Source organism: Notechis scutatus, chromosome 2 (genome assembly GCF_049901735.1).
Source record: "Notechis scutatus isolate UNSWTSFEM ecotype Mainland chromosome 2, rNotScu1.2, whole genome shotgun sequence".
NCBI classification, from domain to species: Eukaryota; Metazoa; Chordata; class Lepidosauria; order Squamata; family Elapidae; genus Notechis; species Notechis scutatus.
This window is the reverse complement of record NC_142010.1, coordinates 27286604-27313967: the sequence shown is the minus strand read 5'-3', so window position 1 is coordinate 27313967 and position 27364 is coordinate 27286604. Positions and strand designations below refer to the sequence as shown.

At 42.5% G+C, this 27364-nt stretch overlaps 1 protein-coding gene across 1 annotated transcript; it reads left to right on the top strand.

Annotated features, from left to right (window-relative positions):
* Positions 1–769: 769 nt before the first annotated feature.
* LOC113426547 (class I histocompatibility antigen, F10 alpha chain-like) lies at positions 770–26576 on the top strand. Its single transcript, XM_026688917.2, has 7 exons — positions 770–941; positions 9672–9947; positions 11883–12158; positions 14200–14478; positions 15121–15222; positions 21328–21369; positions 23771–26576. The coding sequence occupies exons 1-7, from the start codon at positions 872–874 to the stop codon at positions 23797–23799; spliced, it is 1074 nt and encodes a 357-aa protein (XP_026544702.2). The 5' UTR covers positions 770–871; the 3' UTR covers positions 23800–26576.
* The last annotated feature ends 788 nt before the right edge of the window (positions 26577–27364 follow it).

The following is a 27364-nucleotide window of genomic DNA, read 5'->3' as shown; positions in this document are numbered from 1 at the left end:
ATATGAATGAATGGATAGATGGATGAATTCTTTATTGGCCAAGTGTGATTGAACACACAAGGAATTTGTCTTTGGTGTATATAAAAAGGAAAGATACATTTGCCCAGAATCATAAGGTACAACACTTATTAATAGTCATTGGGTACAATAAGCAATCAAATCATACTAGGAAACAATCCATATAAATTGTAAGGATGCAAGAGACAAACTTACAGTCATACCGTCACAAGTGGGAGGAGATGGGTGATAGGAGTGATGAGAAGATTAATAGTAATCTTAATAGTAATATATGTATGTGTTTGGTATAGTGTATGTATTTATTTTGAAAGCGGGCATCAGACTTTAATTTTTTTTAAATGTCTGCCAGTGTGCTCACAGGAAAAAAAAAAGTGACAATAAAGGTTATCTTATTTTCAAATTGTAGCCACCGACAGCCTTCAAAAAAGAAAAAGAAAAAGCTTTAACCTGAAAGGAAGGCTCCTGCAACCCCGAGCTGCAAATTATTCCCCCTTTATTGAACGGTCACTAAATTTATCCTCTCTTTTCCGTCCGCAAAAAACGCAACGACTTTCAAACTTAGCCCAACGCTAAACCACAAAAGGAAGTTTGGCACACAGCCAGCTTAGTAGGCTGCGCCACGACTTCCCCGCCCCCCACACCCCCACACTCCGCCTTCACTCCCTCACTCTGATCTGCGCAAGGCAGGTTTTCCCTTCCGGACTCTAGCAGGCCACGCCTCCTCTGGCCCCGCCTTCTCATTATTTGCCTCCCGGCGTTCCAAGCGTTTGCCTGGTTAATCATTCACAACTCACGAGGGATTTTCCAGCTGGTCGGGGCAGCGGTTGCCTGCGTTGGGTTGCAAGCCGAGGCGATGGTGCCGCGTTGGGGTCTCCTGTGGCTTCTCGGGGCCGCCGCTTCCTGCCTTCTGGAGGGCAGCCGCGGTGAGTCCCGTGGGCGTTGTTGGAGGGGCGCATGCAGTTTATTTTGGACAGGCTGCCACTCGGGTCAGGGGAGGATGGATAGGTGGGGTCGTCAGGATGGGCGGCACAACCTACGATCGGACCCCCGTTCTTGACTTTTTTGCCCTCCACCCCACGGAAATCCCGGAAGGCGGGGGTAGAGGTGGGGTAGGAGCTTAGTTTCACTTTTCAAGGTGACTCTTTTATTGCTTTTAAAATCATAATTTTTTAAAAAAAAACCCAAATAAAAATGCATACATGGTCAAAGGAAAAGAAACATTCACAGAATGTACTTTTTTTAAAAAAAATGAAAAGACGTGTAATGTCAACTCTTAAAATATGAGTCTTTTTAAAGTTGTCAACAGAAAGAGGGGGGGGGGAGCAGTGCGGCAGCTTGGAAATCCAAAGTGCATTCTATCAAATAGTTTTCAAAGATAGACTAGGTGTCAGGCTGCAGAACTTTTCCCATTCAATCAACAAGAATGAACTTCTGAAAACCAAAGATATCAAAAGGAATCTGTTATGTCTCACCTTTCTTCTTTCCAAGAAAGATGAAAGAGTCCAAACTCAAACAAACACAGGCAGGCAAGAAGACTTGGTCTTTACAGAGTTAATCTTTTATACTGATAATGTCCTTGGCAGTCCAGCACACTCTGCCTGCCAAGTCCGCAATGATAACAAGAAAAAAATGCTCACTGAAGATTCCAAAGCAGACCACAAGAAACAGTCAGAATGAAACCTGGAAGAGAAGCAAACTTTGTCCTGTACAAAGTTTCCAGAGAAAACACACCCACTTTTATCCCCTGTGGGGTGTGTCTCAATGACTCAGCTCACTCTCTGACTCGCCCACGCCTCCTATATAGGGGCTGCTCCGATATGCCCTCCTCCTCCTGATTAATCTCAGGCTGTTTATCTCGGTTGTCTGCTGAAACCTGAGGTATTATCAGGGAGGAAGGAATTGCCAGAGAGGAAAGTCCTGGGGAGGAAGGCATTCCCAATTCCTCCTCCTCATCTTCCGAGTCCTCTTCCTCTAACAGCACAGGCTCAGGAATCGGAGCCACAACAGGAATCTTTTATTGAGATGAGACAATTCATGGAGGGATTTAAAGCAGAGTCTAAGGTCTCTCAAGCATGCAGAGATAGATAAGGGAGTTTAAGACCCCTCCTCTTGATGTGTATTTAGTAAAACAAAGAGCCAACATTTTTATTCCCCCCTCTCTTCTGAGAACGATCTTTTGTGAGGTTCCCCAAAAAAGAAGGTGACATCTCCCAGCAAGAATTTTTATGGTCTCTTCATCCTGTGGCTGTCTCTTTCAGAGGTGACAGGTTTCCGGGCATCTGGTCTCCGTCCCTCCATAGTATATCATGGGTTATCCAAATTCAATATAAGATTTAATATATCCAGGTTACATCTAAAAGGATTTCTTAGATCAACTCCCCACCCCCTTCTTCCATGAAGAATGGCAGATACATGGATCTGACACTAGGTGACTGAAGTTTCTGCTGGGCAAAATTCTTTTTTTTTTTAAAAAAAAACTTTATTGATTACAAAACCAAAATATCAAACAAACACAACACAGAGAAGAAGAAAGAAAAGAAATAGAAAAAAAGAAAATGATTAAAAAAACTAACAATTCTACTATCGACAGTCTATGGTTCCTTGTTTGTTATCAATATTGGTGATACATTTACAAATACATCTTATTGAGAATATATAATTATGATTTACATTTTACGTTATTTACTAATATCTTTTCTATTTTTGTTCTATCCAATCATAGCAGCATTCCCAGCTTCTATAATATTCTGATGTTTCTTTTTCCTTAAGTGCTAAGGTTAACTTGTCCATCTCTGCACAGGCTGTTATCTTCTGTATAACCATCTCCTCTGTTGGAATATCTGCTTGTTTCCAACACTGTGCAGAGGTTATTCTGGCTGCTGTAAGAATATGCAGTATTATATATTTAACATTTTTAGGAATTTGTCTATTAAATATCCCCAATAGGAAGAATTCTGGTTTTAATTCAATTTTCTCCGCCGTTATTTCCTCTAACCATTTTTTTATTCTATGCTAGTATCTTTGGGCTTCAGTGCAGGACCACCACATATGAAAAAATGTTCCCTGTTTCTTTTTACATTTCCAGCAATTCGGATTCATGTTAGGAGACATTTTCGCGATTCTCAAGGGTGAGAGATGCCATCTATAAAACATTTAATAGGCATTTTTTATATGCTGCTGATCTTGTAATTTTATTATTCCTTGTCCAAACCTTTTCCTATTCTAATAATGTAATGCTACGTCCTATGTTTCTGCTCCAAGCTATCATGTTGCCTTTGACTACTTCCTCTTCTAATTCCGTCTCTAGTAAATAATTATAAAATTTAGTTATATTTTTTTTATCTGGACCTAATAAAATTTTATCTATTTGTTGTGCCTTAGTATAAATTCCAAAATTTTTCTTGTTCTGGCTATGTCTATTTTGAATTTGCAAGTAAGCCCACCAGTCTACTTGTAGCCCCTGTTCTTGGAGATCTTGCCATGATTTTAAAGTTCCTTGCGCATCAAGAAGGTCTTTGTATTTTATCATTTTATTAAGATCTAGATTGTTTGGATGTATCATCGCCTCCATTGTTGAGATCCAAATTGGGATTTTTAAATAATGTTTTTTTTTATTTTGTTCCAATTAGCCAATAAGGAATCTCTAATTATATGTCTGTGGAAATACTTCTGCTTAATTTTCCCAATGTCCCATAAAAATGCATGCCATCCCCTCTGTAAATCCTGGCCTTCTAAAAATAAGATCCTTTTATTCGACAGATTTACCCACTCTTTCAACCAGAGTAAGGAGGCTGCACTATAATATAATTTCCAATTTGGGAGTGCCATACCTCCCCTGCTCTTCATATCTTGCATTGCCTTTAGGTTTATCCTCGTTTTTTTCCCTTCCCAGATAAATTTGATGATTATCTTGTTAAGTTCCACGAAGTAATTTTTATGTATTTTTATTGGTTTTGTTTGGAATAAGTAAATAAATTTGGGCCGAATATTCATTTTTATAGTGGCAATCCTCCCTAATAAGGAGATTTGCAATTTAACCCATATCTCTAAATCTTTTTTAACTTGCTGTAATAATTTATTATAATTATTTTCCATTAGAGTTTTGCATTGAGCCATCAACCAAATTCCTAGGTATTTAACTTTTTTTACTATTTGTAATCCCATTATTCTTTCCAATTTTAGTTTTTGTTTTTCTGTTAAATTTTTAGTTATTAATTTCATTTTTCCCTATTAATTTTAAGTCCTGCAACTTCCCCAAATTGATCTAACTCTTTCAGTAATTCTTGACCTGTTTCAATTGGTTCCTCTATGAAAAATACCATATCATCCACAAATGACTGGAGTTTATATTCTTCTTTTTTTAATTTTTAGTCCTTTTATTCCTGGGTTCTGTCTAATTCATGTAAGCAATGTTTCCAAAGATAATATGAAGAGCAGGGGGGATAATGGACATCCCTGCCTGACTCCTTTCTCTATTTTTATTGAGCGCGTGTACTCTCCATTACTTATAATATTCGCCTTTTGTGAATCATAAATTGTAGTCACGATGTTTTCAAACTTAGTGCCTAGATTCATATTGTAAGTAGAAGGTGGTTTCAGATAGACTTTCCGTGACAAGATATGGGCGAACGGAGGTGCTGAAGCTTGCTCTGGGTTTCATGCTATCTTCTCTTGCTGTTGGAGTGACCCTTAGGGGTGCACGCATCTTGTAGAGAAGTGTGCCAGTGTGGGAACACTCAAGTCGTGGTGTGGAAAAGGTGATTCTCATTGCGAATAAACTTGACGAGGAATTAGACTATTTTTAAAAGAAAATAATAATGAGGCAACTACGAAACAGAATATTTGGGATACAATGAAGGCAGTAATAAGAGGCATAACGATATCATACACTGCTAAAAGAAATAAAGAAAAATATGCCCAACAAAATAAATTAGAACAAAGAATCAAAGAATTAGAAATTCAGCTGCAAAACACCCCAAAAGATTGCAAATTGAAAAAACAGATGATAATAACTAAACATAAATTAAATTTAATTGAATAAGAAGGAATGTTCTCAAAGTTAAATACAGCCAGACAGATATTTTTTGAACAGGCCAATAAACCAGGAAGGTGGTTGGCCTATAAACTCAAAAAAGAAAAACAAAAAAGATTGATCTACCAATTAATATATGAGAACGGGGATGCCCAACAAGGGATAGAACAGAAAAAAGAAATTGCATGTAAATTTTATGAAGATCTTTATAAAAAGAAGGAGGTAAATGAGGGTATGATAAGAAACGATTTGGGTATTACTAAAGATAAAATCATTAAGGAGGAGATGAAGGAAATGTTAATTAGAGATATTACGTGGCCCGAGTTAAAAGCAGCAATGGAAAACCAAAAGAACAATAAAACCCCAGGACCTGATGGGATCCCAGGGGAACTTTATAAAAAAAATAGAACAAATAAGACCTCTCATGGTGGAAGTATATAATGAGGTCCTATTAGCAGCAAGAATGCCGGATTCATGGAAGGAGACATTGATATCGTTGATTCCGAAAGAAGATTCAGATTCACGACATATACAAAACTATAGACCAATTTCCCTGTTAAATACTGATTATAAAATATTTACTACAATGATAGCAAATAGATTGAAAAAAATATTGAATGAATATATACACAAAGATCAAAACGGATTTCTTCCTAATAGACAAATCAGGAATAATTTAAGGATAGTATTAAATGTTTTGGAATACTACGAAGCCCATCCGGAAAAACAAATAGCCCTTGTATTCTTGGATGCACAGAAGGCCTTTGACAATTTAAATGGGCAATTCCTAATTCTGCTGTGCAAAATTCTAACTGAACAACATGATTGATGTCTCTGGGCTGTGGATGTATCCCATTGGAGAATATGAATTGTGATACACCCAGAGGGTAGGGGGGAAACCAGGGTCAAGGGTGACAATGAATGATGTGCCTCAGAGTCGGCTATACCCAGGCAGTGCCGGACATGTTAACTCCCAATGAATCCTTTTGAAGTTTTGGAAGTTTGGCTCGAGACTTGTGATTTAAATGGGGGTAACAGCTGGAATCCTGACAGTGTAATATATCATTGCAGGTAGTCCTTGACTTAACAGCTGCTTGTTCAGTGACTGCTCAAAGTTACACCAGCACTGAATAAAGTGACTTATGACCATTTTTCATACTTACGACAGTTGCAGCATCCTTGTAGTCACGTGATCAAAATTCAGATGCTTGGCAACTAACCTATATTTATGATTGCTTATAGTACCCTATGACTATTATTAAGTGTTGTACCTTATGATTCTTGACTCTTGATGAATGTATCTTTTCTTTTATGTACACTGAGAGCATATGCACCAAGACAAATTTCCTTGTGTGTCCAATCACACTTGGCCAATCAAGAATTCTATTCTATTCTATTCCATTCCATATCTTCTATTCTATTCTATTCTATTCTATTCTATTCTATTCTATTCTATTCTATTCTATTCTATTCCATTCCATTCCATTCCATTCCATTCCATTCCATATCGTTCCATATCGTTCCATATCATTCTATTCTATTCTATTCTATTCTATTCTATTCTATTCTATTCTATTCTATTCTATTCTATTCTGTTCTATTCTCTATCCCATCCCATCATTTCTATTATATTCCATTCCATTCCATATCATCTATTCTGTTCTATTCTATTCCATTCCATTCCATTCCTCTTATTCTATTCTATTCTATTCTATTCTATTCTATTCTATTCTATTCTATTCTCTATCCCATCCCATCATTTCTATTCTATTCTATTCTATTCTATTCTATTCTATTCTATTCTATTCTATCCCATCCCATCCCATCCCATCCCATCATTCTATTCTATTCTATTCTATTCTATTCTATTCTATTCTATTCCATTCCATTCCATTCCATATCGTTCCATATCATTCTATTCTATTCTATTCTATTCTATTCTATTCTATTCTATTCTATTCTATTCTCTATCCCATCCCATCATTTCTATTATATTCCATTCCATTCCATATCATCTATTCTGTTCTATTCTATTCCATTCCATTCCATTCCTCTTATTCTATTCTATTCTATTCTATTCTATTCTATTCTATTCTATTCTATTCTATTCTATTCTATTCTATTCTATTCTATTCTCTATCCCATCCCATCATTTCTATTCTATTCTGTTCTGTTCTATTCTATTCTATTCTATTCTATTCTATTCTATTCCATCCCATCCCATCCCATCCCATCATTCTATTCTATTCCATTCCTCCTATTCTATTCTATTCTATTCTATTCTATTCTATTCTATTCTCTATATCATCCCATCATTTCTATTCTGTTCTATTCTAGTCTATTCTAGTCTAGTCTAGTCTAGTCTAGTCTATTCTCTATCCCATTTCCATCATTTCTATTCTAATCTAGTCTAGTCTAGTCTATTCTCTGTCCCATCCCATCCCATCATATCTATTCTATTCTATTCTATTCTATTCTATTCTATTCTATTCTATTCTATTCTATTCTATTCTATTATCTATATCATCCCATCATTTCTATTCTGTTCTATTCTATTCTATTCTATTCTATTCTCTATCCCATTTCCATCATTTCTATTCTAATCTAGTCTAGTCTATTCTCTGTCCCATCCCATCATTTCTATTCTATTCTATTCTATTCTATTCTATTCTATTCTATTCTATTCTATTCTATTCTATTCTATTCTATTCTATTCTATTCCCATCCCATCATTTCTATTTCTATTCTATTCTATTCTATTCTAGTCTAGTCTAGTCTAGTCTAGTCTAATTCCATTCCATTCCATTCCATTCCATTCCATATCATCTATTCTATTCTGTTCTATTCTATTTTATGATGGTTACATTGTCCTTGGATCAACTTTTGTGATCTAACAAAATCAATGGAGAAGTCAGAGTCACTTAACAACTGTGTTACTAACTTAACAGCAGTTGTTTCATTTAACAACTGAGGCCAAAATGCTTGTAAAATGGGGCAAAATTCATTTAACAAATGTCTCACTTCACAACAGAAATTTGGAGTTCCATTGCAGTCATAAGTTGAGGACTATCTGTATAGCAATTAACAGTGTACAATTCTGTGATGACCCTGGGCGTGACACAAAAATAACCAAGTCACCAAAATAGAATAAATTCCCTTTAATGCCTCCAACTTGGCCCCGGTGTCCAATTATCCTCGGCTGGATATCAAATTCTTCAAAAAACAGTCTACGAAGGGCAGAAATGCAGTCCAAACTCAAAGTAAAGATAATTAGAAATAAAAAACCCAACACAAACCACACTGAAGTAGTTAACATGGAAGGCCAGGATGATAAATTGCAGACTTTCAAAGAATAACACAGCACCCACAGTTGGGAGGACACCAAAACCCCAATAAGCCTCGACCAAGATAATGCACACTTTGCTTCCAGCAAGGAGCTGTGTGCAAATTCCCCACTTATATCCTCCCAGCTGCAACTAATGAAAGGGATCGGGGCCTTTTTCTCTCTTGTAAGCCACGTTGCTCCCTTCTCCGTTCCTCCCTGCATGCCCTAGGATGAAGAGGGGGTGGCCCTGGGTCTTCCTCTGAATGCCCAGCCAGACTGTGCCCTTCCCCCATTTCTTCCACAGCCACCGGAGCCACATTCCCACTCCCTGTCAGCTGCTCAATCTCCATCTCAGAATCAGACTCCAACAAGGGCATGACACCGTCATCACATCACATGGCCCAATCACGATCCATCCTAAAGTAAGATTATTTCATTCTGCGCCATATTGATTTGGGGGTGACATTTCTCTGCGGACCACCAAAATTTTCTCATGGACCACCAGTAGGTCGTGACTGCTGGACTAGAAGACCTCCAAGGTCCCTTCCAACTCTGTTATTCTATTCTATTCTCCCAGGGTAACGACCTTGAAGACTCTTTAGTGTCTCTGAGAGGCCTGCTTCTTCCCAGGTTCCTTTCCCCCAGAGTTCATGGCAGACTTGTTAGGAATGTAAGTCATCTAACAGCTATTTGGGTTGGAAATATATAAACCAGGATAAACATTTTAAAACTGTATCTTTAAGAAAATGCAAAAGTGTATTTGGGTGTGGTTTCTCAAACGGCCATAAGATGGAGCCAGAAACCTGGGTTGTTTAGTCTTAGTCTCAGAAGTGAGTTAGTCTCTGTTTCCTTCTGTTGGAGATTATTGCCGTTTTTCTAATTGACTGCTATTCTTGGATTTGATGTAAGTCTGATACTGAACTGTTTTTGACACTGGACTTCGTTATTGGATTATCCCTGGACTGAAAACTGACTGATTTAACCTGTGAATGACTTTGGATTGCTTGTTTTGAACTTTGCTTTAAACCTTTCTGGAAGTAAAAACCTACATTTAATGTACAGTATATCTGTGTGCTGTGTGTGTACTATTCAAACACTACTCTCAATACGTCTCCCTGTATGCGCTCATTCTCCTGACGGGGAATTACCTCAACAAGACTGTCAGCCCCAAAAATGTGAAGTTCAAGCGTATAATGGCAGCTCTGACAGTCCCTTATCATTGCACCTCAGGCTGCAACTCCTCTGGAGTCTCAGTTCCCAAGTCCCTAACTCCGCCCTGCTCTCATTTCTCCCTAGGCTCCTCCCCCCGCACCATCCGCGTGAGCTACACTTCGGCGACCGAGGTTTCTCCGGGACTGCCGCTCTTCTCCGCCATGGGTTTCGTTGACAATCAGCTCATCAGTCGCTACGAAAGCCACACCAAGAAGATGCATCCTCGGGTAGACTGGATAAATACTCTGGAGAAGGAAGATCCCAAATTCTACAACAGGTACACCTGGATTTTGCAAAAAGACCAGGACGACTTTCAGGAGAATGTGGAGATGCTCCAGAAACGCTATAACCAAAGTGGAGGTGAGTGAGCAGAGAGAGGGGAAGTAGTGGATGCTATCCTGCAAAAGGAAGGTGGTGGAGGGAAAAGCTCCATTTTTCTCACGGATCTTCCTGCCTTCCTCATGAATTGGATCAATTGGTCCACAATAAGCTGTTTGCCAAAGCCTGCCCTTCCTTCCTCCCTTCCTTCCTTACCCCCTTTTCCTCCCTCCCTCCCGGTTGTTGCCCCTTGCCTCCTCTCTCCCCATTGTAATGTAAGAAACAATTCCCTTTTCACCTGCCTTGTGTGGCTTTAAGGGAGTGTGATGACCTGGGGCATGGCACAAAGGCAATACAGTCAGATAATCAATAGGAGTCCCTTTATTAGCTCCAACTTTGCCCCCAATGCCCTGGTTACCTTCTGGGCTGGAGAAAAACTCTCCCAGGAACAGCCTTTGGCTGCAGAGAATCAAGTCCAAAATGTGGTCAACAAAAACTGTAACATAAGTCCAAACAAGGCAAGATGAGGTAATTAGTCTGGCAGGGCAGGAGCAAGAATTCTAGATGTGAAGGCAGGGTAATAACTCAACATGGTTGAGATGACGCCAAGACCACACATAAGCAAAGTCAACACAAGATAATCTCACATTTGCTCCCAGCAGCTGCTGTACTCAGCATGCTTATTTCCCAGCCTCGTTTGCAGCGAGTTCCTTCATAGTGAGGCTGAGATCTTGTGGTCAGCTCATAAAATATTTCTCTGGTCGTTTTAGAGTTGCCAACCGAAAGGGAGTGGGGAGCAGTGCAGCAGCTTGCAAACCAAAACTGCATTTGATAACTGTTTTCAAAGATAATAACTAGGTGACCAAAATTTCTGCCACGCAAAATTCTAACTGGAGAGCATGATTGATGACTCTTGGCTATGGATGTGTCCCATTGGAGAATGTCATGCCCCTGTTCGAATCTGACTCCATGGGAGAGGAGGAACAGCCAACAGGGAGTGGGAGTGTGGCTCCGGAGGTCGTGGAGGAAACTGGGGAAGGGCACAGGCAGGCTGGCCATTCAGAGGAAGACCCAGGCCCATCCCCTCTTCATCCTAGGGCACGCAGGGAGGAGCGGATACGGGAGAAACGTGAATGGCGTGGTCTATGCGGAAGGAAAGGATCTTGATCCCCTTCATGGGCTGCACATGAGGACTTTAAACATGAGGACTTTAAACATGAGGACTGTTTAAACGGACAAACTGCGCATGGGCCAGTGCTGGAAGCAAAGTGTGAAAATATTTCTAGTCTGTCAGTTCTTATCTGAGTTCTGGTGTCCTTCCCAGTGTGTGTATTTCGATATCTGTGGACGTCTTCAAGCCTTTATCCTGCCTTGTCTCATTAATTCTTCAGTGTGGTTTGTGTTGTTGTTTTTTTCTATTTATAATTTATATGTATTTTGAGTTTGAATGGAACTTCTTCCTTTTCACAACTGTTTGTGGGGGAGTTTTTTTCTCCAGTCAATAACAATTGGACCTTTAAAGCCAAGCTGAAGGAATTAAAGGGACTTCACCTGTTTTTGTGACTTTGTTGCTTTTGTATCCCATCCTGGGTCATCACAGAGAATATGAATTATGATACACCCAGGGATAGGGAAAAACCAGGGTCAAGGGTGACAATGAATTATGTGTTTCAGAATCAGCTACACCCAGGCAGTGCCGGACATGTTAACTCCCAATAAATCTTTTTTAACTTCTGGAAGTTTGGCAACTTCTGGATGATTTAAATGGGGGTAACTGCCGGAATCCTGACATTTGTCTTACAGATCCCAAATTCTCTCTTGACCTTGGCTGGTCTCCAAGATCTCTTCCTGTAATCTCTGTCTTCCTTGCTTTCTTGTCTCAGCAGTCACAGAATCTGGAGCCCCCACAGGGAGCGGCTTTCCCCGATCTCCCAAGAGAGCTATTCCTCCTTAACTCTGGGGGGGTGCTTCTTTCAGGGTTTCACATCGTCCAGATGATGATCTTCTGTCAAGTAGGGGAAGACGGGAAAAGGAGCGGACACTGGCAGTACGGCTACGACGGGCGGGATTTCCTCAGCTATGACATGGGGACCTCCATCTGGACCGCAATCGACACGGAAGCCCAGGAAATCAAGCGGAAATGGGAGTCGGAAACCGCCATCAAGCAGCGTTTCACGGGCTACCTGGAGAGCACCTGCATGGAATGGCTGCAGAAGAACGACCACTACGGAGCGAAGTCATTCTTGAGGAAAGGTATGGAGAAATGGCCCGGGAGAAAAGTGTGAGGGAGCTGCATCTGCTACTCCACACACAGCTTTGGTGTGGCAAGTGTTTCCTGTGTAGGTTCAGACCTTGTAAGGATTTGTCCTGTTCCTTGCTTACCTTGCCTTCAGACGTTGTGGGCAGTTCATCACTAGAGGTTTTTAAGAAGAGGTTGGACAGTCCCTGGTTTGAAATGGTATAGGATCTCCTGCTTGAGCTGGACTAGAAGACTAGAAGGTCCCTTCCAGCTTGATATGTTGTGGCCTGCCAGCTGCCAGCAGATCTGGCGGCAGAATCGGACAAGGAGGAGGAACCTGAGCCAGTTCTGGAGCCTGGGGAAGGCTCTGATGGATGGTCTGTGTCAGACACAGCTGCCTTTGGAGGCTAATATGAGTGAGGAGGAAGAACAGCTGGGGCCTGTTCCAGACATACGTATGCTCAGAGCTGTTAGAAGAGGGGAACAACGGAGGTCAAGGAGTCAACTCGGGAAGCAAAGCACACATGAACGCTGAATGGCCCCTCCCTGGCTGGGGAATAAATAGAAGGAAAGGGGAGTGGTTGTTGTAGGGACAGCAGTTCATATTTCTGAAGATTTTGCTCATTGTATTTCATGCCACAGAGACTGCTTGCCGGAACTTAGTTTTTGGCTGGGAGCTCACGGCCTTGCAATTATCGCAAAGAACTAATAAGGTCTGTTACTGCAGTTAACTCTTTGAAGGACCATTGCCTGGACTTTTCGGTGGGTGAATGCAATTGATTTACAAGAGGTAAATAAAGAGAGGTTTTTCGTTGCAAGGAGTCTGTTCCTTGTTTCAGCTAAGGCTGGGTCAGAACACAATTCTGATTCTGATTGGCTTTGCTCATCAGAAGGTGTTGTGGTTCACCGGCAGCCTGTGCAGACGGTAGCAGAATTGGACAGTGGGGAAGAATGGGGACCAGTCTGGGAGTCTGGGGAGGACTCGAACGAGGATCCTGTGTCCGATGCAGAGATGGGGACAGGACCATCTGGGAGTGGGGTGCTGACTCCGGAGCCTCCGGAGTTTGAGAGCAGCGAGGCAGAGGAACCTGTCCCCAGTGCGCGTGTGTGCAGAGCTGCTAGAAGGCAAGAGCAGCTGAGACAAAAGGGGTGACTCGGGAGTAAGGCTTGGAGGTGGTTGCCCCCTCCCCTAAGGTATAAAGGAGAGGCAAAGGTAGAGAAACCTTTGCAGGAAGCAAAGTCGTTCGTTCTGTTCAGATTAATCCTTTGTGTGGACTTCGTACTTCAGTTGGTTTTTTTATAGTTCATTTGGCACTTTAGTTGTTGGCAGCAATTCAAAGGAGAGAAAGGTAGGTGCTTATCTCGAGGGACTGTTTGGGACTCATTATGGGCTGGGAATGAACACAGTTCCCAGCGTTGAAATAAAACAAGAGCTGTTGTAACTAATTACGGTCTCAGGAAGCCATGGTCTGAACAGAAGGCTTTGCAAAAGGACTCTGGGAAACTGCAACTGTCAGTTGTCAAGCATCCAAATGACTGTGGGGATGCAGCAATGGTCACAAGTGTGAAAAGCGGTCATAAGTTACTTTGTTCAGTGCCATTGTAACTTCAAACAGTCACTAAATGAACGGCTGTAAGTTGAGGACTACCTGCTTTTAATAAAGTGCTTTTATGTTTGTTTTTCTGGGTGAAAGAAGCTGTTCAAAGCAACTTGGGTCTATTTGGTGACTCCTAGTTCTGGTTGCATGTGTGATAGTAATCGCACTTAGACTTATATACCGCTTTACAGTCCTCTCTAAGCGGTTTACAGAGACAGCCTATTGCCCCCAACAATCCAGGTCCTCATTTTACCCACCTTGGAAGGAGGGAAGGCTGAGTCAACCTTGAGCCTGGTGGGATTCAAACTGCCAAATTGCAGGCAGTTGGCAGTCAGCAATAGTAGCCTACAGTATTGCACTCTAACCACTGCGCCACCGTGGCTCATGATGCACAAAGTCACCAAATAATGATTTCTGGGAAGGCTCGGTTTTGATCCTAACCCCCCTTTTTTTCCAGAGCCTCCAGTGGTGATGTTGAGCAGCAGGACGGAAACCGATGGGATGGAATCTCATGCCTGCCAAGTTTATGGCTTCTACCCCAAGGAGATTGATGCCTTCTGGAGGAGGGACGGGGAAGTCTGGCTGCAAGACACCCTTAGTGGGTTTGTGGCCCCCACCGCGGATGGGACCTACTACTACTGGCTCGGAATCCAGATCGACCCCAAAGAGAGAGATCGCTATCGGTGCTACGTGGCGCATGATGGCTTGCAGGAGCCCCTGGAACTGGCCCTGAAGAGTGAGAGGCTGCAGGGAGGGAAAGGCTGGGCTGTTTTTTTCCAACTGGTAGATTATGGGAGAGAAATTGTGCCCAGATATTACTTTATTTTACCATTGTCTCTTTTTATGGCTTGTGTCAGGGGGGAAACAGGAGGGGGGAAACAGGGTCACTGTAAATTACATATGCCAGAGTTGACTTGCTGTCAGGATTCCAGCAATCGCCCTAATTAAATCATGATTCTCGAGCCAAACTTCAAAAAACTTCAAAGGATTTATTAGAGGTAACATACTGGCACTGCCCTGTATTCAGCCAACTCTGGCATGCATCATTTACAGTCCCCTGTGACCCTGTTTCCCCCCTCCCCCCTGGGTGTCTCCTAAACCAGATTCTCCAATTGAGCACGTTCGCAGGCTGGGTGTCATCAATCACGTTCTCCAATTAAATATATTCACGGGGAAAAGCTCTGGTAGTTTACTTACAATCTTTTAAAGAGAAGAGTTGGAATGTACTTCCACTTCCAAACTGCTGCACTGCTCTTCCAGATTTCCTCCTCCCCCTTTTTTTTATGGCAACTACTAAAGCAGGCATAAGAATGTTTTATGAGTTGACACAGATATTTTGTAGTTCCCATTGAGTGATTTAATCTTTTTCTCAATCCAGTTCCAGGATCCAGGTCCAACCTGTGGCCTATCGTCATCGGTGGTGTGGCTGGCTTCATCGTAGTGGGTGCAGTTGCTGCGATCTTGGTATTCGTATTTCTCAGTAAGTATTCTTTTCGGGGTGATTGAAAGTAGATGGGGAGATTCCTCCCACAGGTCTCCCTTTGTGGAGCTAGCTAGTTTGTTCACTTACCTGTTTGTTTATTCATTTATTTATTACCTGCCTTTATGTTTTTCACAAATAACTCAAGGCAGTAAACATTTCCAACACACCTTCCTCCTATTTTTGCCCCTCCTCATCAACCCTGTGAGTTGGGTTGGGCTGAAAGAGATTGACTGACCCGAGGTCACAATGATACTGTTCCATTAGTCTCTCTCTTAAATAAACATGAATCAGCTAAACCTGCTTTAAACCCTATATTGGTTAACTTCTTAACAATATATTGGTTCCATTCGTAACCAGATTGTTTTAATCCATAGAGACTCTTTTTAAGCTTCCAACAGTCATTATTTGTTCTATCGTTCTTAATTCCTACAGGAATTAATTCCTACAGGAATTCCTTTAGGTATATTGTGTGCTGCAATGGTGCATGCAGATAGGCAGTTTCTACATCTAAGTGATTTATGATATAGTTCTTCTTAGCTGCCCACACTAAAGCTGCTCTCAAGGTTGTTGCTTTTAGACTCTGTGCAAATACTTCGTCATAATCACTTGCAGTTTGATTAAATCCTTGAGCTACCAACCTAGCCTTATGGGTAACAGTTCCATATTTACCTGTTTTCAGTTTAAATGTCCATTTACAGCCAATGGATTTTTTATGTGGAGGTAATTTAACATTTTCATAAACTTCCATTTGTTTCAGTGAATTTAGTTCCTTCTCCATCGCTCTATGCCAATTTTCTTGATCCTTTGCAGGATACATTCTAAGTTCTTCAACAGTAGTTGGAACTTTACTAACTTGGCAAACTATACTTTCTTGGTACCTGTCAGGTGGTCTGGTTTCACGTGTTGAACGTCTAGGTATTACAGGGCTTACAGGTGGACTTTCATGTACTACTTGTTCCTGTTTATCTATTTCATCCTGTTCATCTATTTTTTCTTGTTCTGGTTTTATGAGTTCTTCCTGTACTTCTTCTTTAATTGTACTCTTTTGCTTACTGATATATTGTTTTGATCTTCTGTAGGTTTCTATGATTATATCCTTACTTGAATCTTGCTCCAGTTTTTCCCATCCTACATGTTCAAGGAATTGTGCACTAGCACTACAGTAAATGCTAGATGTACCTTTTCCCCAGAATCTGTATGATTTGTGATTAGATTCATAACCTACAAAGAATAACTTTTTAGCCCTATGCTGCCCCTTATGTCTCAGTTGTGTAGGGATGTGCACCCATGCTGGTGCTCCAAATGTGTGCATGTAGCTTAGGTCAGGTTTTCTACCATGCCACCGTATGAATGGTAATTCACCTGTTGTGTTAACAACATTATTTAATATATGATTACCACACATTATTGCTTCTCCCCACAAAGTTTCAGGTAATCCTGAATCTGACAACATAGTACGAGCCATTGCTTGTATTGTTTGGCCTCGTCTTTCTATAAAGAATAACGTTGTGGCCTATATGGTGCAGACTTTTTATGTTCAACACCTGCCATCTTCAGTCTATTTTGGAATTTCTTATTTATAAATTCCGTACCATTATCAGTTACAAGAGTTACTAGTTTTCTTTTAGTTTTTCTTTCAGCAAACTTCAACCAATTAAAGAAATTCTGATATGTTTCCGTTTTACTCTTCATTAAATAACAGAAACCATATCTCGAGTAATGATCCATTATGCTTAATATATAACGAGCACCTCCCATACTAGGTTTTTAGGACCTATAATATCAGCAAATACGACCTCTAGAGGCTCTTTAGTTTTAAATCCATTAATTCTATTTGCTGGTATTACCTTGCTCTTTTCTTGACTGCAAGCATTGCAGTGCAAATACTTACTGCAAGGCTTCAGTTTTATACAGGGGTGGGCAAACTACGGCCCGCGGGCCACATCCGGCCCGTTGGTCTGTCCAATGCGGCTCGCCCCTGAAAAAAAATCACTGCCATTGGTCTGTCCAATCCGGCCCGCCCCTGAAAAAAAATCGCTGGGCGTGGCGTATTGCCCTGTGCCGCGTGGCCCCCAAAGCTGCAAAACTGCAGAGCGATCTAGGGGTAGGAAAGAAAAGAAATTTGCAAAGGCCGCGGCTGGGAGTTCGAAATCACCTTCAAGTGCAACCTCTCCGGCGAGTCCCCGCCCGATCCCCCTTTTTTGCCGGGGCTTCCAGGCTTAAACTTTGCAAAGGCAAAGCTTGCAGGCTGGGCGTCTTCCCGCCGAGGAGAGCGGGAAGGGTTCCACCGGCGGGCGGGTGAGCTGCTTGGAGCCACCTAAAGCTAGGCCGCTGCTGGTGGAGCCTTGCCCTGCCTTGGTGCCCGTTTCCCGGCTTGGCGGTCCTGCTCGGCGGCACTTTAAAAGCCTGCTCCCAGCACCCGAGCAACTTCCCAGCAACTTTGGCCGTTTTAACTCGCGGGCGCTCGCGCCTGGCCCAGTCGCGGCGGAGGAAGCCGGCGGGTGGGCGGGCAGGTGGGCTGCTTGGAGGAGGCAACCCGGCGGCGCTCCGGGCTTCCCCTCCGCCCGTGCGGCTCGGGGCAAGGCGCAAGCGCCCGCGAGTTAAAGCAAGCCGAAAGTTGCTGGGAAGTTGCTCGGTTTTCCGGGGCTTCAGGGCTTTGCAAAGGCAAAGTTTGCAGGCTGGAGTGTCTTCCCGCCGAGGAGCGGGAAGGGTTCTGCCCGGCAGGCGGGCGGGCTGCTTGGAGCGGGCTGCCGTGCGGCTTGGGGCGGCGCGGCGCCCGCGAGTTAAAGCGAAGCGAAAGTTGCTGGGAAGTTGCTTGGGTTTCGGGGCTTCCAGGCTTAAACTTTGCAAAGGCAAAGTTTGCAGGCTGGAGCGTCTTCCCTCCGAGGAGGTTCACGCCCGGCGGGCGGGCGGGCTGCTAAACTTTGCTTGGGCGGCACTTTAAAAGCCTGCTCCCAGCACCCGAGCAACTTCCCAGCAACTTTCGGCTTCCTTTTAACTCGCGGGCTCTCGCGCCTGGCCCGAGCCGCGCGGCAGAGGGAAGCCCGGCAGGAGGGCGGGCTGCTTGGAGGAGAGCGACCGGCGGTGCTCCGGCAGCAGCAACAGGCAGTTTCGCCGGGCTCCGCTCAGGTGTTCGGCTGGGGCTGTCAGGAGTTACTACCGCCGGCGCAGCTCGTGCGGCTCCAGTCCCGCATTGCCTTGGGAAAGAAAAGGCAAAACCAGGAGCCGCTGAGCCTGAGCCTCCGGTGCCGCTGCTCCGTTGCAAAGCACCGCCGCGGCTCTTCCTTTTTGCCTTTCCCTTCCCGAGGCAAGCGGGACTGGAGCCGCGCGCCACGTCGGCGGTAGCAACTCCTGACTCAGGGGCCTCCGAGGGAGGAAGGAGGAGAAGAGGGGGAAGGGTGGGGGGGCAATTCCCAAAAAATCTTGTGCTGACCCGGCCCGTCTGTCAAATTTTAAAAGTCAATGCGGCCCCGAGCCAAAAAGTTTGCCCCCCTGGTTTTATACCTTCAGACAGTTCAACCGTTTGCTTGAGTATTTTAAAATTTATATGCCCTAAACGTCTGTGTAGCAAATGTATGCATTCGTCATGAGGCTTAACGTTATTATACACTGTATTAGCCACCTCTAATTGATTATCATTCAATACATACAATTCATCTTTTAAAGTTGCAGTCACTTTTTTTTACCTTCCTTTTCTATTATGCAGTTTTCTCCCCTAAAGGTAACTACATAACCTAGTTTAATCAAAACTCTAACTGAAAGCAAATTAAACTTAAGTTGTGGTACATACAACATTTTAACATTTTCTTTTATACACGGACAATGTGCAATACCTTCAGCTTTTGCTTTCATTTTCCAGCCATTAGCTAACGATATCTGTTGTGAACTCATTGACATCTTAATAAATCTTTTCTTATCTTTTGTTATGCAGTGCGATGCTCCACTATCTACAACCCATAAATTATTATTTACAATTTTGCTGCTATACATGGCTATTTCAAAAAACTTGTTCATCTTTTTGATGCTTTTTGGCATTCTGGCGTTTTCCTTTTTTGCAGAATCTAGCCAAATGTCCTTTTCCTCCACAATTAAAACATTTTTTAATTGTATAGGCTGTTGAAGATAATTTCTCTTCTTGTGGTTGTTCCCTTCTCAGTTGATCCCTTTCAAGCCTTCTCCTGGCTTCTTCAATTAATCTGCCAGTAATGTCAGTTAATGTGAGGTTATCTTTTGGCAGTACTTCCAGTGAAGTTACATAGTCGTCATAGCTCTCATCTAACGAAGACAAAATTATATAAACCTGATGCAGTTCTGTGAAGATAAGTTCTTTGTTATGCAGTTCCTGAAAAATCCTCTTCATATTGTTTATGAGTCAACATGTCTCCATTCTTTTGAAGATGTGTTCTGAACAGCTTCCGTGTAAGATTTATATGTGCTCCTACACTGACTCAAACATAAATCTTCTTTAAATTTTCCCAACACTTAGCAGCTGTTTCTTCTCCACGAATATGGACAAGCTGCTGGTCACAGAGTGTCAGTCCTATTATACATAGAGCTTCTCATTTTTCAGTTTATATTCATTTATTTTCTGGGCATCATTCTCATCTTCCGGATCCCAATCATCTACCTCTGGTGGGTTTTGAATTATACTCCACAAACCTTCTCTGCGTAGAAGTAGACTGCATTTCATAGACCATGAAACATAGTTTGTTCCATCCAGTTTGGATATTAGAGACAAACTTGGCAAATTGACTTGTGCCATTTTTTTTTGATATTAAACTATAATAAACTAATAAAACACAGCTGTCGGTTTACAGTATTGTGTAACTACACTAACTCAATTTATATAAGCCTGTTGTATCCTGGTTAGTCTGACTGTGCAGCCTGGGCCCATAACCAGTGTTAGGGATATACCCTAGCACAATGTGCACAGCAGTCAGGCATTCAGGCGAATATGAGAGAAAGCGTTTTTTAGTTTACACACTCAGTAAAAACAGATACACTGTCTTAGTTGAATAGTTTATTCCATTAAGAGTTTAGCAGGGTCAAACAGTCCAAATATCATTCACTAGTGTTCAGTCAGTTCAGTCCGGAGATTGTTCAATTGCAAAAATCCAGTGTCGAAAAAAAAAGGTCAGTTAACTTACAATGTCAATCCATAAATCAGTCCAGTAAATATCTTCTCACAGTAGATTAGATATGCAGCATTCAAAACTCTTTCCTCCTTCGACGTCAGCAACAGGGAACATGCAGAACAATCAACCATCAATCCAGGTTCTCTAGCTCCCTCTTATGGCAGTTTCTCAACCGCACCCAAATTATATCATTTAGAGTTTAAAGTGAAAAACACATTTAAACTTTGCTATCATGGTTTATATATTATTTACCCAAACAACATTAGGTAACTATGGTTATTCCTAACAAGAGTGATGGCTTTCGGGAAAAAACTGTTCTTGTGTCTAGTTGTTCTGGTGTGCAGGGCTCTATAGCATCATTTGGAGGGAAGGAGTTGAAACAGTTTATGTTGGGGATGTGAGGGGTCTGTAGATATTTTCACAGCCCTCTTTTTGACTCGTGCAGTATACAGGTCCTCGATGGAAGGCAGGTTGGCAATAACTGTTTTTTCTACAGTCCTAATTATCCTCTGAAGTCCGTGTCTGTCCTCTTGGGTTGCAGAACCAAGCCAGACAGTTATAGAGGTGCAGATGACAGACTCAATAATTCCTCTGTAGAACTGGATCAGCAGCTCCTTGGGGAGTTTGAGCTTCCTGAGTTGGTGCAGAATCATTAAAGAAAGGATGCCAAGGGAGGGACAAAATGAAAAGGCGAATGACAAGACCTACAATAATTTTTAAATGATTTTAAGTCGTGACATTGAATTGTTGAATTGTCCTGTGACGAGTTGGCCATGGCCAGTTATCCTGCAGCGAGTTGGCCATGGTGAATTGACTGTGGCAAGATGGCTGTGGTGAGTTGGCTATCGTGAGTTCCCCCATTCCGTTCAAAATGAGCTCGTTAACACCTACACCTTCCTGTCATTGATTGGCTTTTCTTGTGGTTTTCTCCTAACCCCCTCCTCTTGTTTCTCTTTATACAACCTAGAATACAAGAAAGGAAATGATGAGCCAAAGAATGAACCTTCTCGTGAGTAGAATTATTACCACGTGTTTCATTTTTATCTTTTGCATCTGAGAATCGAGTCAGGCTGTGGCCTGAGAGCAAATACTAGCAAAAATGTCAGTGAGAAGGGCAGGTAGGGTAGGGGGATTCAAAATTTTCCCAGAGGGACATAAAAGTATTATGGGCTGCTTGGAGCCCCTCAGGTAGGTTTGATTGTTTATTAGATTTTTATCCCATCTTTATAAGTTAACATCTCCAATAAACCTTCCTCCTCCCATTTTCTCCACAGCAACGACCCTGTGAGTCATTGAGACCCTATGACCCAGCAAGTTTTCATGCCTAAGGCAGGACTAAAGCTCACCGTCTCCTGGTTTCCAGCCTGGCGCCTTCACTACTAGACCAAACTGGCTGTTCATTGGAGCCCCTCCAGCCAGCTGCTCTGCAGTGACTATTTAGTTCCAGTTCTGTCAGTTTAGATTAGGGATGGGGAACTGTGGCCCTTTTATGACTTGTGGACTTCAATTCCCAGAATTCCCATGGTGGTTCAGGAATTCTGGGAATTGAAGTCCTCAAATCATAAAGGGGCCATAGTTCCCCACCTCTGTCTTAGGACATCAGGACTACAAAGGGAGCAGAAGACCTCCCATTGTACAACTGGATGTCAACTTCCCCATTTTTCTCCCTTTTACAGCAAAACACCTGTGGATTCTGGCCAGGTTGAATTGGATGCTAGAGCTGCAGAGGGAGGGGAGTTTCTCTCACACAAGCAGGGATTCCTGCAACCTCTTCTGGGTTTGGGAAGGCTGTCCCCAGATGTTAGGATAATGAATTTAGTAGCTGGAACAGGAAATTGTATAATTGGCCAGATCATACAGTTGTACTGTGTTTCCCTGAAAATAAGCCCTATCTCAAAAATAAGCCCTACCATGTTTTTGTGTGTGTACCTAATATAAGCCCTAGCCCCTACTTAAGCACCTATGCAGCTGGCTGCCCACCCATTCCATCTGGTTGCTTGTGGTGCCGCGGGCGCGAGGCCAGGTGGAGGGGTGGAGCTGCCCCAAGTGCCCCACACCGGCTTAGGGCCCCCACAGCCAGGCCGTCTACACCCTGACACCTGCCTCACCATCCCTGTCCAGCAGGACTTCGCATGGCCGCTGGCCCACTTTCTGTTTGCTCATGTGGCTGCAACAGAGCAGGAGCGGGAGCAACATGATGGTGCCACAGCTGCGAGGTGAGGCAGGTGTTGGAGCATGGATGGTCTGGCTGCGGGGGCCCTGAGGTAAGCCAGTGCAGGGCAAACAGTAGCTCCAACCCCCCCTGCCTTGCTTCGTGGCCGCGAAACCAGTATATCACTCAGCTTCCTGATCTGTTGTGGCTATACAAGCAAACAGAAGAAATGGGCCGACGGCCGCGCAAGCTACGAGGGCCCTAAGGTAAGCTGGTGTGGGGCATATAGGGCAGCTCCATCCCCCCGCCTTGTGGCAACGGCACTGGCACACTGCGTGGCCTCCTTCCCTGCCACAAGCAAGGCCTCCCATGTACTCTTAAAGTACATGGCGGGGGCGGGGGGGAATAAGACATGCCCTGAAAATAAGTCCTAGTGCTTATTTTGGAACCCAAAAGAAAATAAATCCGGGTCTTGTTTTCGGGGAAACATGGTAGTTGATTAGTTAGAGCAGTGATCCCCAACCTTTTTTACGCCACGGCCCGGTATCCCCAACCTTTTTTATGCCGCGGCCCGGTACCGACATCAGCTGGGCGCCGCCATCTTGTTTTGATGAAAAAGTGCTTCCGGTGAGCTTTCTACCGGAAAAGCTCACGGAAGCACTTTTCATCAAAACAAGATAACGCGCATAACAAGCTCCAGCAACCGGTAGGACTTGTTCCACGGACCAGTACCGGTCCGCGGACCGGTGGTTGGGGACCCCTGAGTTAGAGAGTGCTGATTCATGCATGAGGCAATCTGTGCTATGATTGGCTGCTGTAAGTATCAAGGGGAAGTTTTCCTTTTTTTCCCACCTTTTTCTTCTGTGTGTTCTGTGTACTGATTAATTTACCTCATGAAGTTTCTGTGATCCTGACTATCTTGTTTTTGTTGTTGTTTTTTCTGGATGATGACAAAGGCAGCTGTAAATTTAAATGTTAAATGTATTTCTATATATAAAAGACTACAAAGTTTGTTTTAGTACCCCTGACTTCATCTGGACAGCTGCTGCCACAATTCCCTGATACCAGATTTTGAAGTGGTCTTTTTGGCAGCCTTATAAGAAGTAACTGATGAGTGTGATGTTGGCCATTGTTCCTTTTCTGGTCTCCTGTGAATTGCAATTCAATCGGCTCCTCGATCTCCTTAGCTTGATTGAAGTTCTCCAAGATGATTTCAGTCATCTCTGCCTTCTGCTTATCTTTTATTTTCTCCCTATAGGTGGACATATAATTGCGACCAGTTGCTGAGTAACCGTTTGAAGTCACAATGGACCCACTTAGGGGTACTTACAACCTGCTTCCAAAATGCTGAGGGCTGCCCACCTCTCCGTAGCATTTATGGCTGTTTGCAGCTTCCTGCAGTCACAAGACCGTGTTTTACGACGTTTTTGTTGAAAACCAGCATTTACTTGCAGCTTTTAGTTGTAAAATTGGGTCGGTCAACATGGGTGACCTGTTTTTACCGTCATCATGACAATGGGCAGTCTCAATTATGGTCATAAGTTGAAAACTTCCTCTACCTCCCTCTCCCTTGTCAAGCCAAAACATTTTATTTTGAGGGGTTCTCGGTGCTCCCTGAGCTTCCTGTCAGCACATCGCACTTCTTACTGGAACGGATGACGTTACCTAGTCAGGTAATGAAATGTCTGTGAGAAAACAAGCAAGCTTCAAAAAACAGCAAGGAACCCTTATGTTCCAATCCTGAGCTGCAAATATTCTCCTTTATTGGTACATTTTATTTTATTCCACCACCTAAATGAAACCCACATTAATTTTGAGCTGGGGGACATTTGGCTCAATAGCAGTAACTGTGAGGGGGATCTTGGAGTCTTAGTGGACAAGCAGCTAAATATGAACCAGCAGTGTGCAGCAGCAGCCAAAAAAGCTAATGCAATCCTAAATTGTATTAACAGGGATACAGTCAAGATCAAGTGGGGTACTAATACCACTCTATAAAGCCTTAGTAAGACCACACCTAGAGTACTGCATCCAGTTTTGGTCACCACATTATAAAAAAGATGTTGAGACTCTAGAAATAGTACAGAGAAGAGCAACCAGGATGATTCGGGGACTGGAGACTAAACATACGAAGAACAGTTACAGGAACTGGGCCTGGCTAGTCTAGAGAAGAGAAGCACCAGGGGAGAAATGATAGCTGTCTTCCAATATTTGAGGGGCTGCCTCAGGGAGGAAGGGGTCAAGCTATTTTCTAAAGCCCCCGAAGGCCAGACAAGGAATAATGGATGGAAACTGAACAAGGAGAGATTTAACCTGGAAATAAGGAGAAATTTTCTGACAGTGAGAACAATCCACCCATGGAACAGCTTTGTCCTCAGAAGTTGTGGGAGCGCCATCACTTGAGACTTGGATTTGAACTGCCAAATTGCAGGCAGCCGGCAGTCAACAGAAGTAGCCTGCAGTACTGCATTCCAACCACTGTGCCACCACGTCTCATAAAAGGGCCACTGTCTCCCATCCCTGTTTTAGGGTCATACTGGCCATCAACTACAGGATAAACCACAAGTGCCTCTGGAGCCCCATTCTTGCCGCTTCTCCATTGGGGCTTCTGATTTGTGTGGGGGCCAGGAGGGGCACCTCTGAAATATTGGAAAAATATTATGGGTACAGTCCCCAAAATTCAAACACACTCCTTTCAAAGAAAGGCACTGATCACGGACAAGATTCCTATGAATCTTTTTTTTTAAATTTTCTTTATTAAGCAAATCAAACAAAAACAAAAAGTACATTAAAAACATTGAACATGGTAACAATCCTCCTAACATCCATCTTTGTCATTACGCTGCTAAGTCCAATAATAATAATAATACATATTTTCATTCTCTATGCTTTTAGTCAATCCTTATTTTCTTGATCCTTCCTCTTCTCTAACCAACCGTAAAACTTGTTCCATATTTCTGTTGCACATCCAGATTTTCCTAATTATTTCAAATTCATTTGGAGTGTCTATTTTTCTCCTACGAATCTTAATATGTTGTTAATGGAAATGTGATCTCTTTTGCACTGCACCCTAGCAATACACTGGATTCTTTCCTGTCTTTTCTCTTTAAATTCACTTTCTAGTTCATCCTAGCTTTCCCAAATACCAAACTGTTATTGATGGCTTCTTCATTCTTCCCCCACCTGTTGGCCCAGCGCCAGTTTCTCCCTGCTGCTCTCCAACCCACTTTGGATGATAGTATTATTAGCTATTAAATGTGAATAATGCCAAGCTTATCTGCGAGTGTTATACAGGTGCTCCTCGACTTAACGACCACGATTGAGCCCAAAATTTCCTTGGCTAAGCGAGGCACTTCAGTAAATGTTGTGCTATTTCAACCACCTTTCTTGCCACAATCATTAAGTGACTCACTACAGTTAAATTAGTAACATGGTTGTTAAGGTAATCTTGCTTCCCCATGGTCAGAAGGTCATAAAAGGGGATCAAATAACCCCCGGACACTGTAACCGTCATAAATATGAGCCAAGCATCTGAATTTTGATGATGGGGATGCTGCAATGGTCGTAACTCTGAAAAACGGTCATAAGTCCCTTTTTTCGGTGATGTTGAAACTTGGAATGGTTATTAAATGATTGTAAGAATAGGACTACCTGTATTTTAGAGCCCCAAAGACGAATAAGCTCAGGGCTTGTCTCCGTATTAAACTATATTGGAAAAATAAATTTATGGCCCTTTTCACTCAGTGGAAGGAAAATTGGACTTGTCACCTAGGAGCAGATGGCCTATAGATGTATATGCAGCCTATAGTTTGTATGGGTAAGTGCAATGAAATATGGGGCTCACTGATACAGAATGCCGTAGGTTACAAAAATAGTTTTATAAATGTGAGAGAAATATATTTGTTGTGAATAATTTTGTACTATAGAAATTGTATAATTTTGCCTTTGCAAGTATATGTAGAATTATAACTTGACTTCTCTTCAACAATGTATGCAGCACTGTTGCTATTGTTTCTGTGTTTTTTATAAAAAAAATAAAAAGTGCACACTGCCAACCTACTCCAATATATTGGTGTCACCTGGATGATGTTTCCGTTTTAAGATGTAGCTTAACTTGGAGCTGCCCCCTTTCAGAATGTGTTTCCTGATTAAGAAACCTTCTGCCCAACATGGTGGTTGTGGAAATAAAATGAAGGGATGTTGAGTTGTAATTGCAGGAATGTTCCAATCTCGGATGGCAAACCTCATATAAAGAATGTTTCCAAGCAAATACAACTCAGGTAAACAAAATCACTAATCTAAAGGAGGATTCGAGAGAGGAAGTAAACATGCTAGACTTTAACTAGAGATAATTAATTGTATGGATTACTGTGCTAAACAGTAACGAAAGTTAAGCAGTAACCAAAGTTAACCAGTGATGGAGGATAACTAAAAATGTGTATAAATGCAAGACTAGACTCCAATAAAGATCATCATGATTCAGTTGTTCATGATCAAACAACTCGACTGCCTCGTCATTACAACAAAGGGAGATTTGTGTGTGTGAGGAAGAGGCACACACCCATCTTGGCTTCCTCCCACTGTCATGAGTGGTTTCTCAAAGGCTGCTCTGTGAGCCAGTGATGGTATTGTATAATAGAATGGAATTGGAATAGAATATATATTGACATATATGGAAGTCTATTCGCCACGGAGGACATATATGGAGTTCCCCACCCACCCTGGTCAGACAGAAAAAGCTACTTGGATAAGCAACAAACATTTCTAACCAATGGGAAAAGAAAGAAGACCAGTTATGAGTGAACTTTCCTACCAGTCTAGCTGGGTGACTTCACCAACGTATTCTAAAACTGTT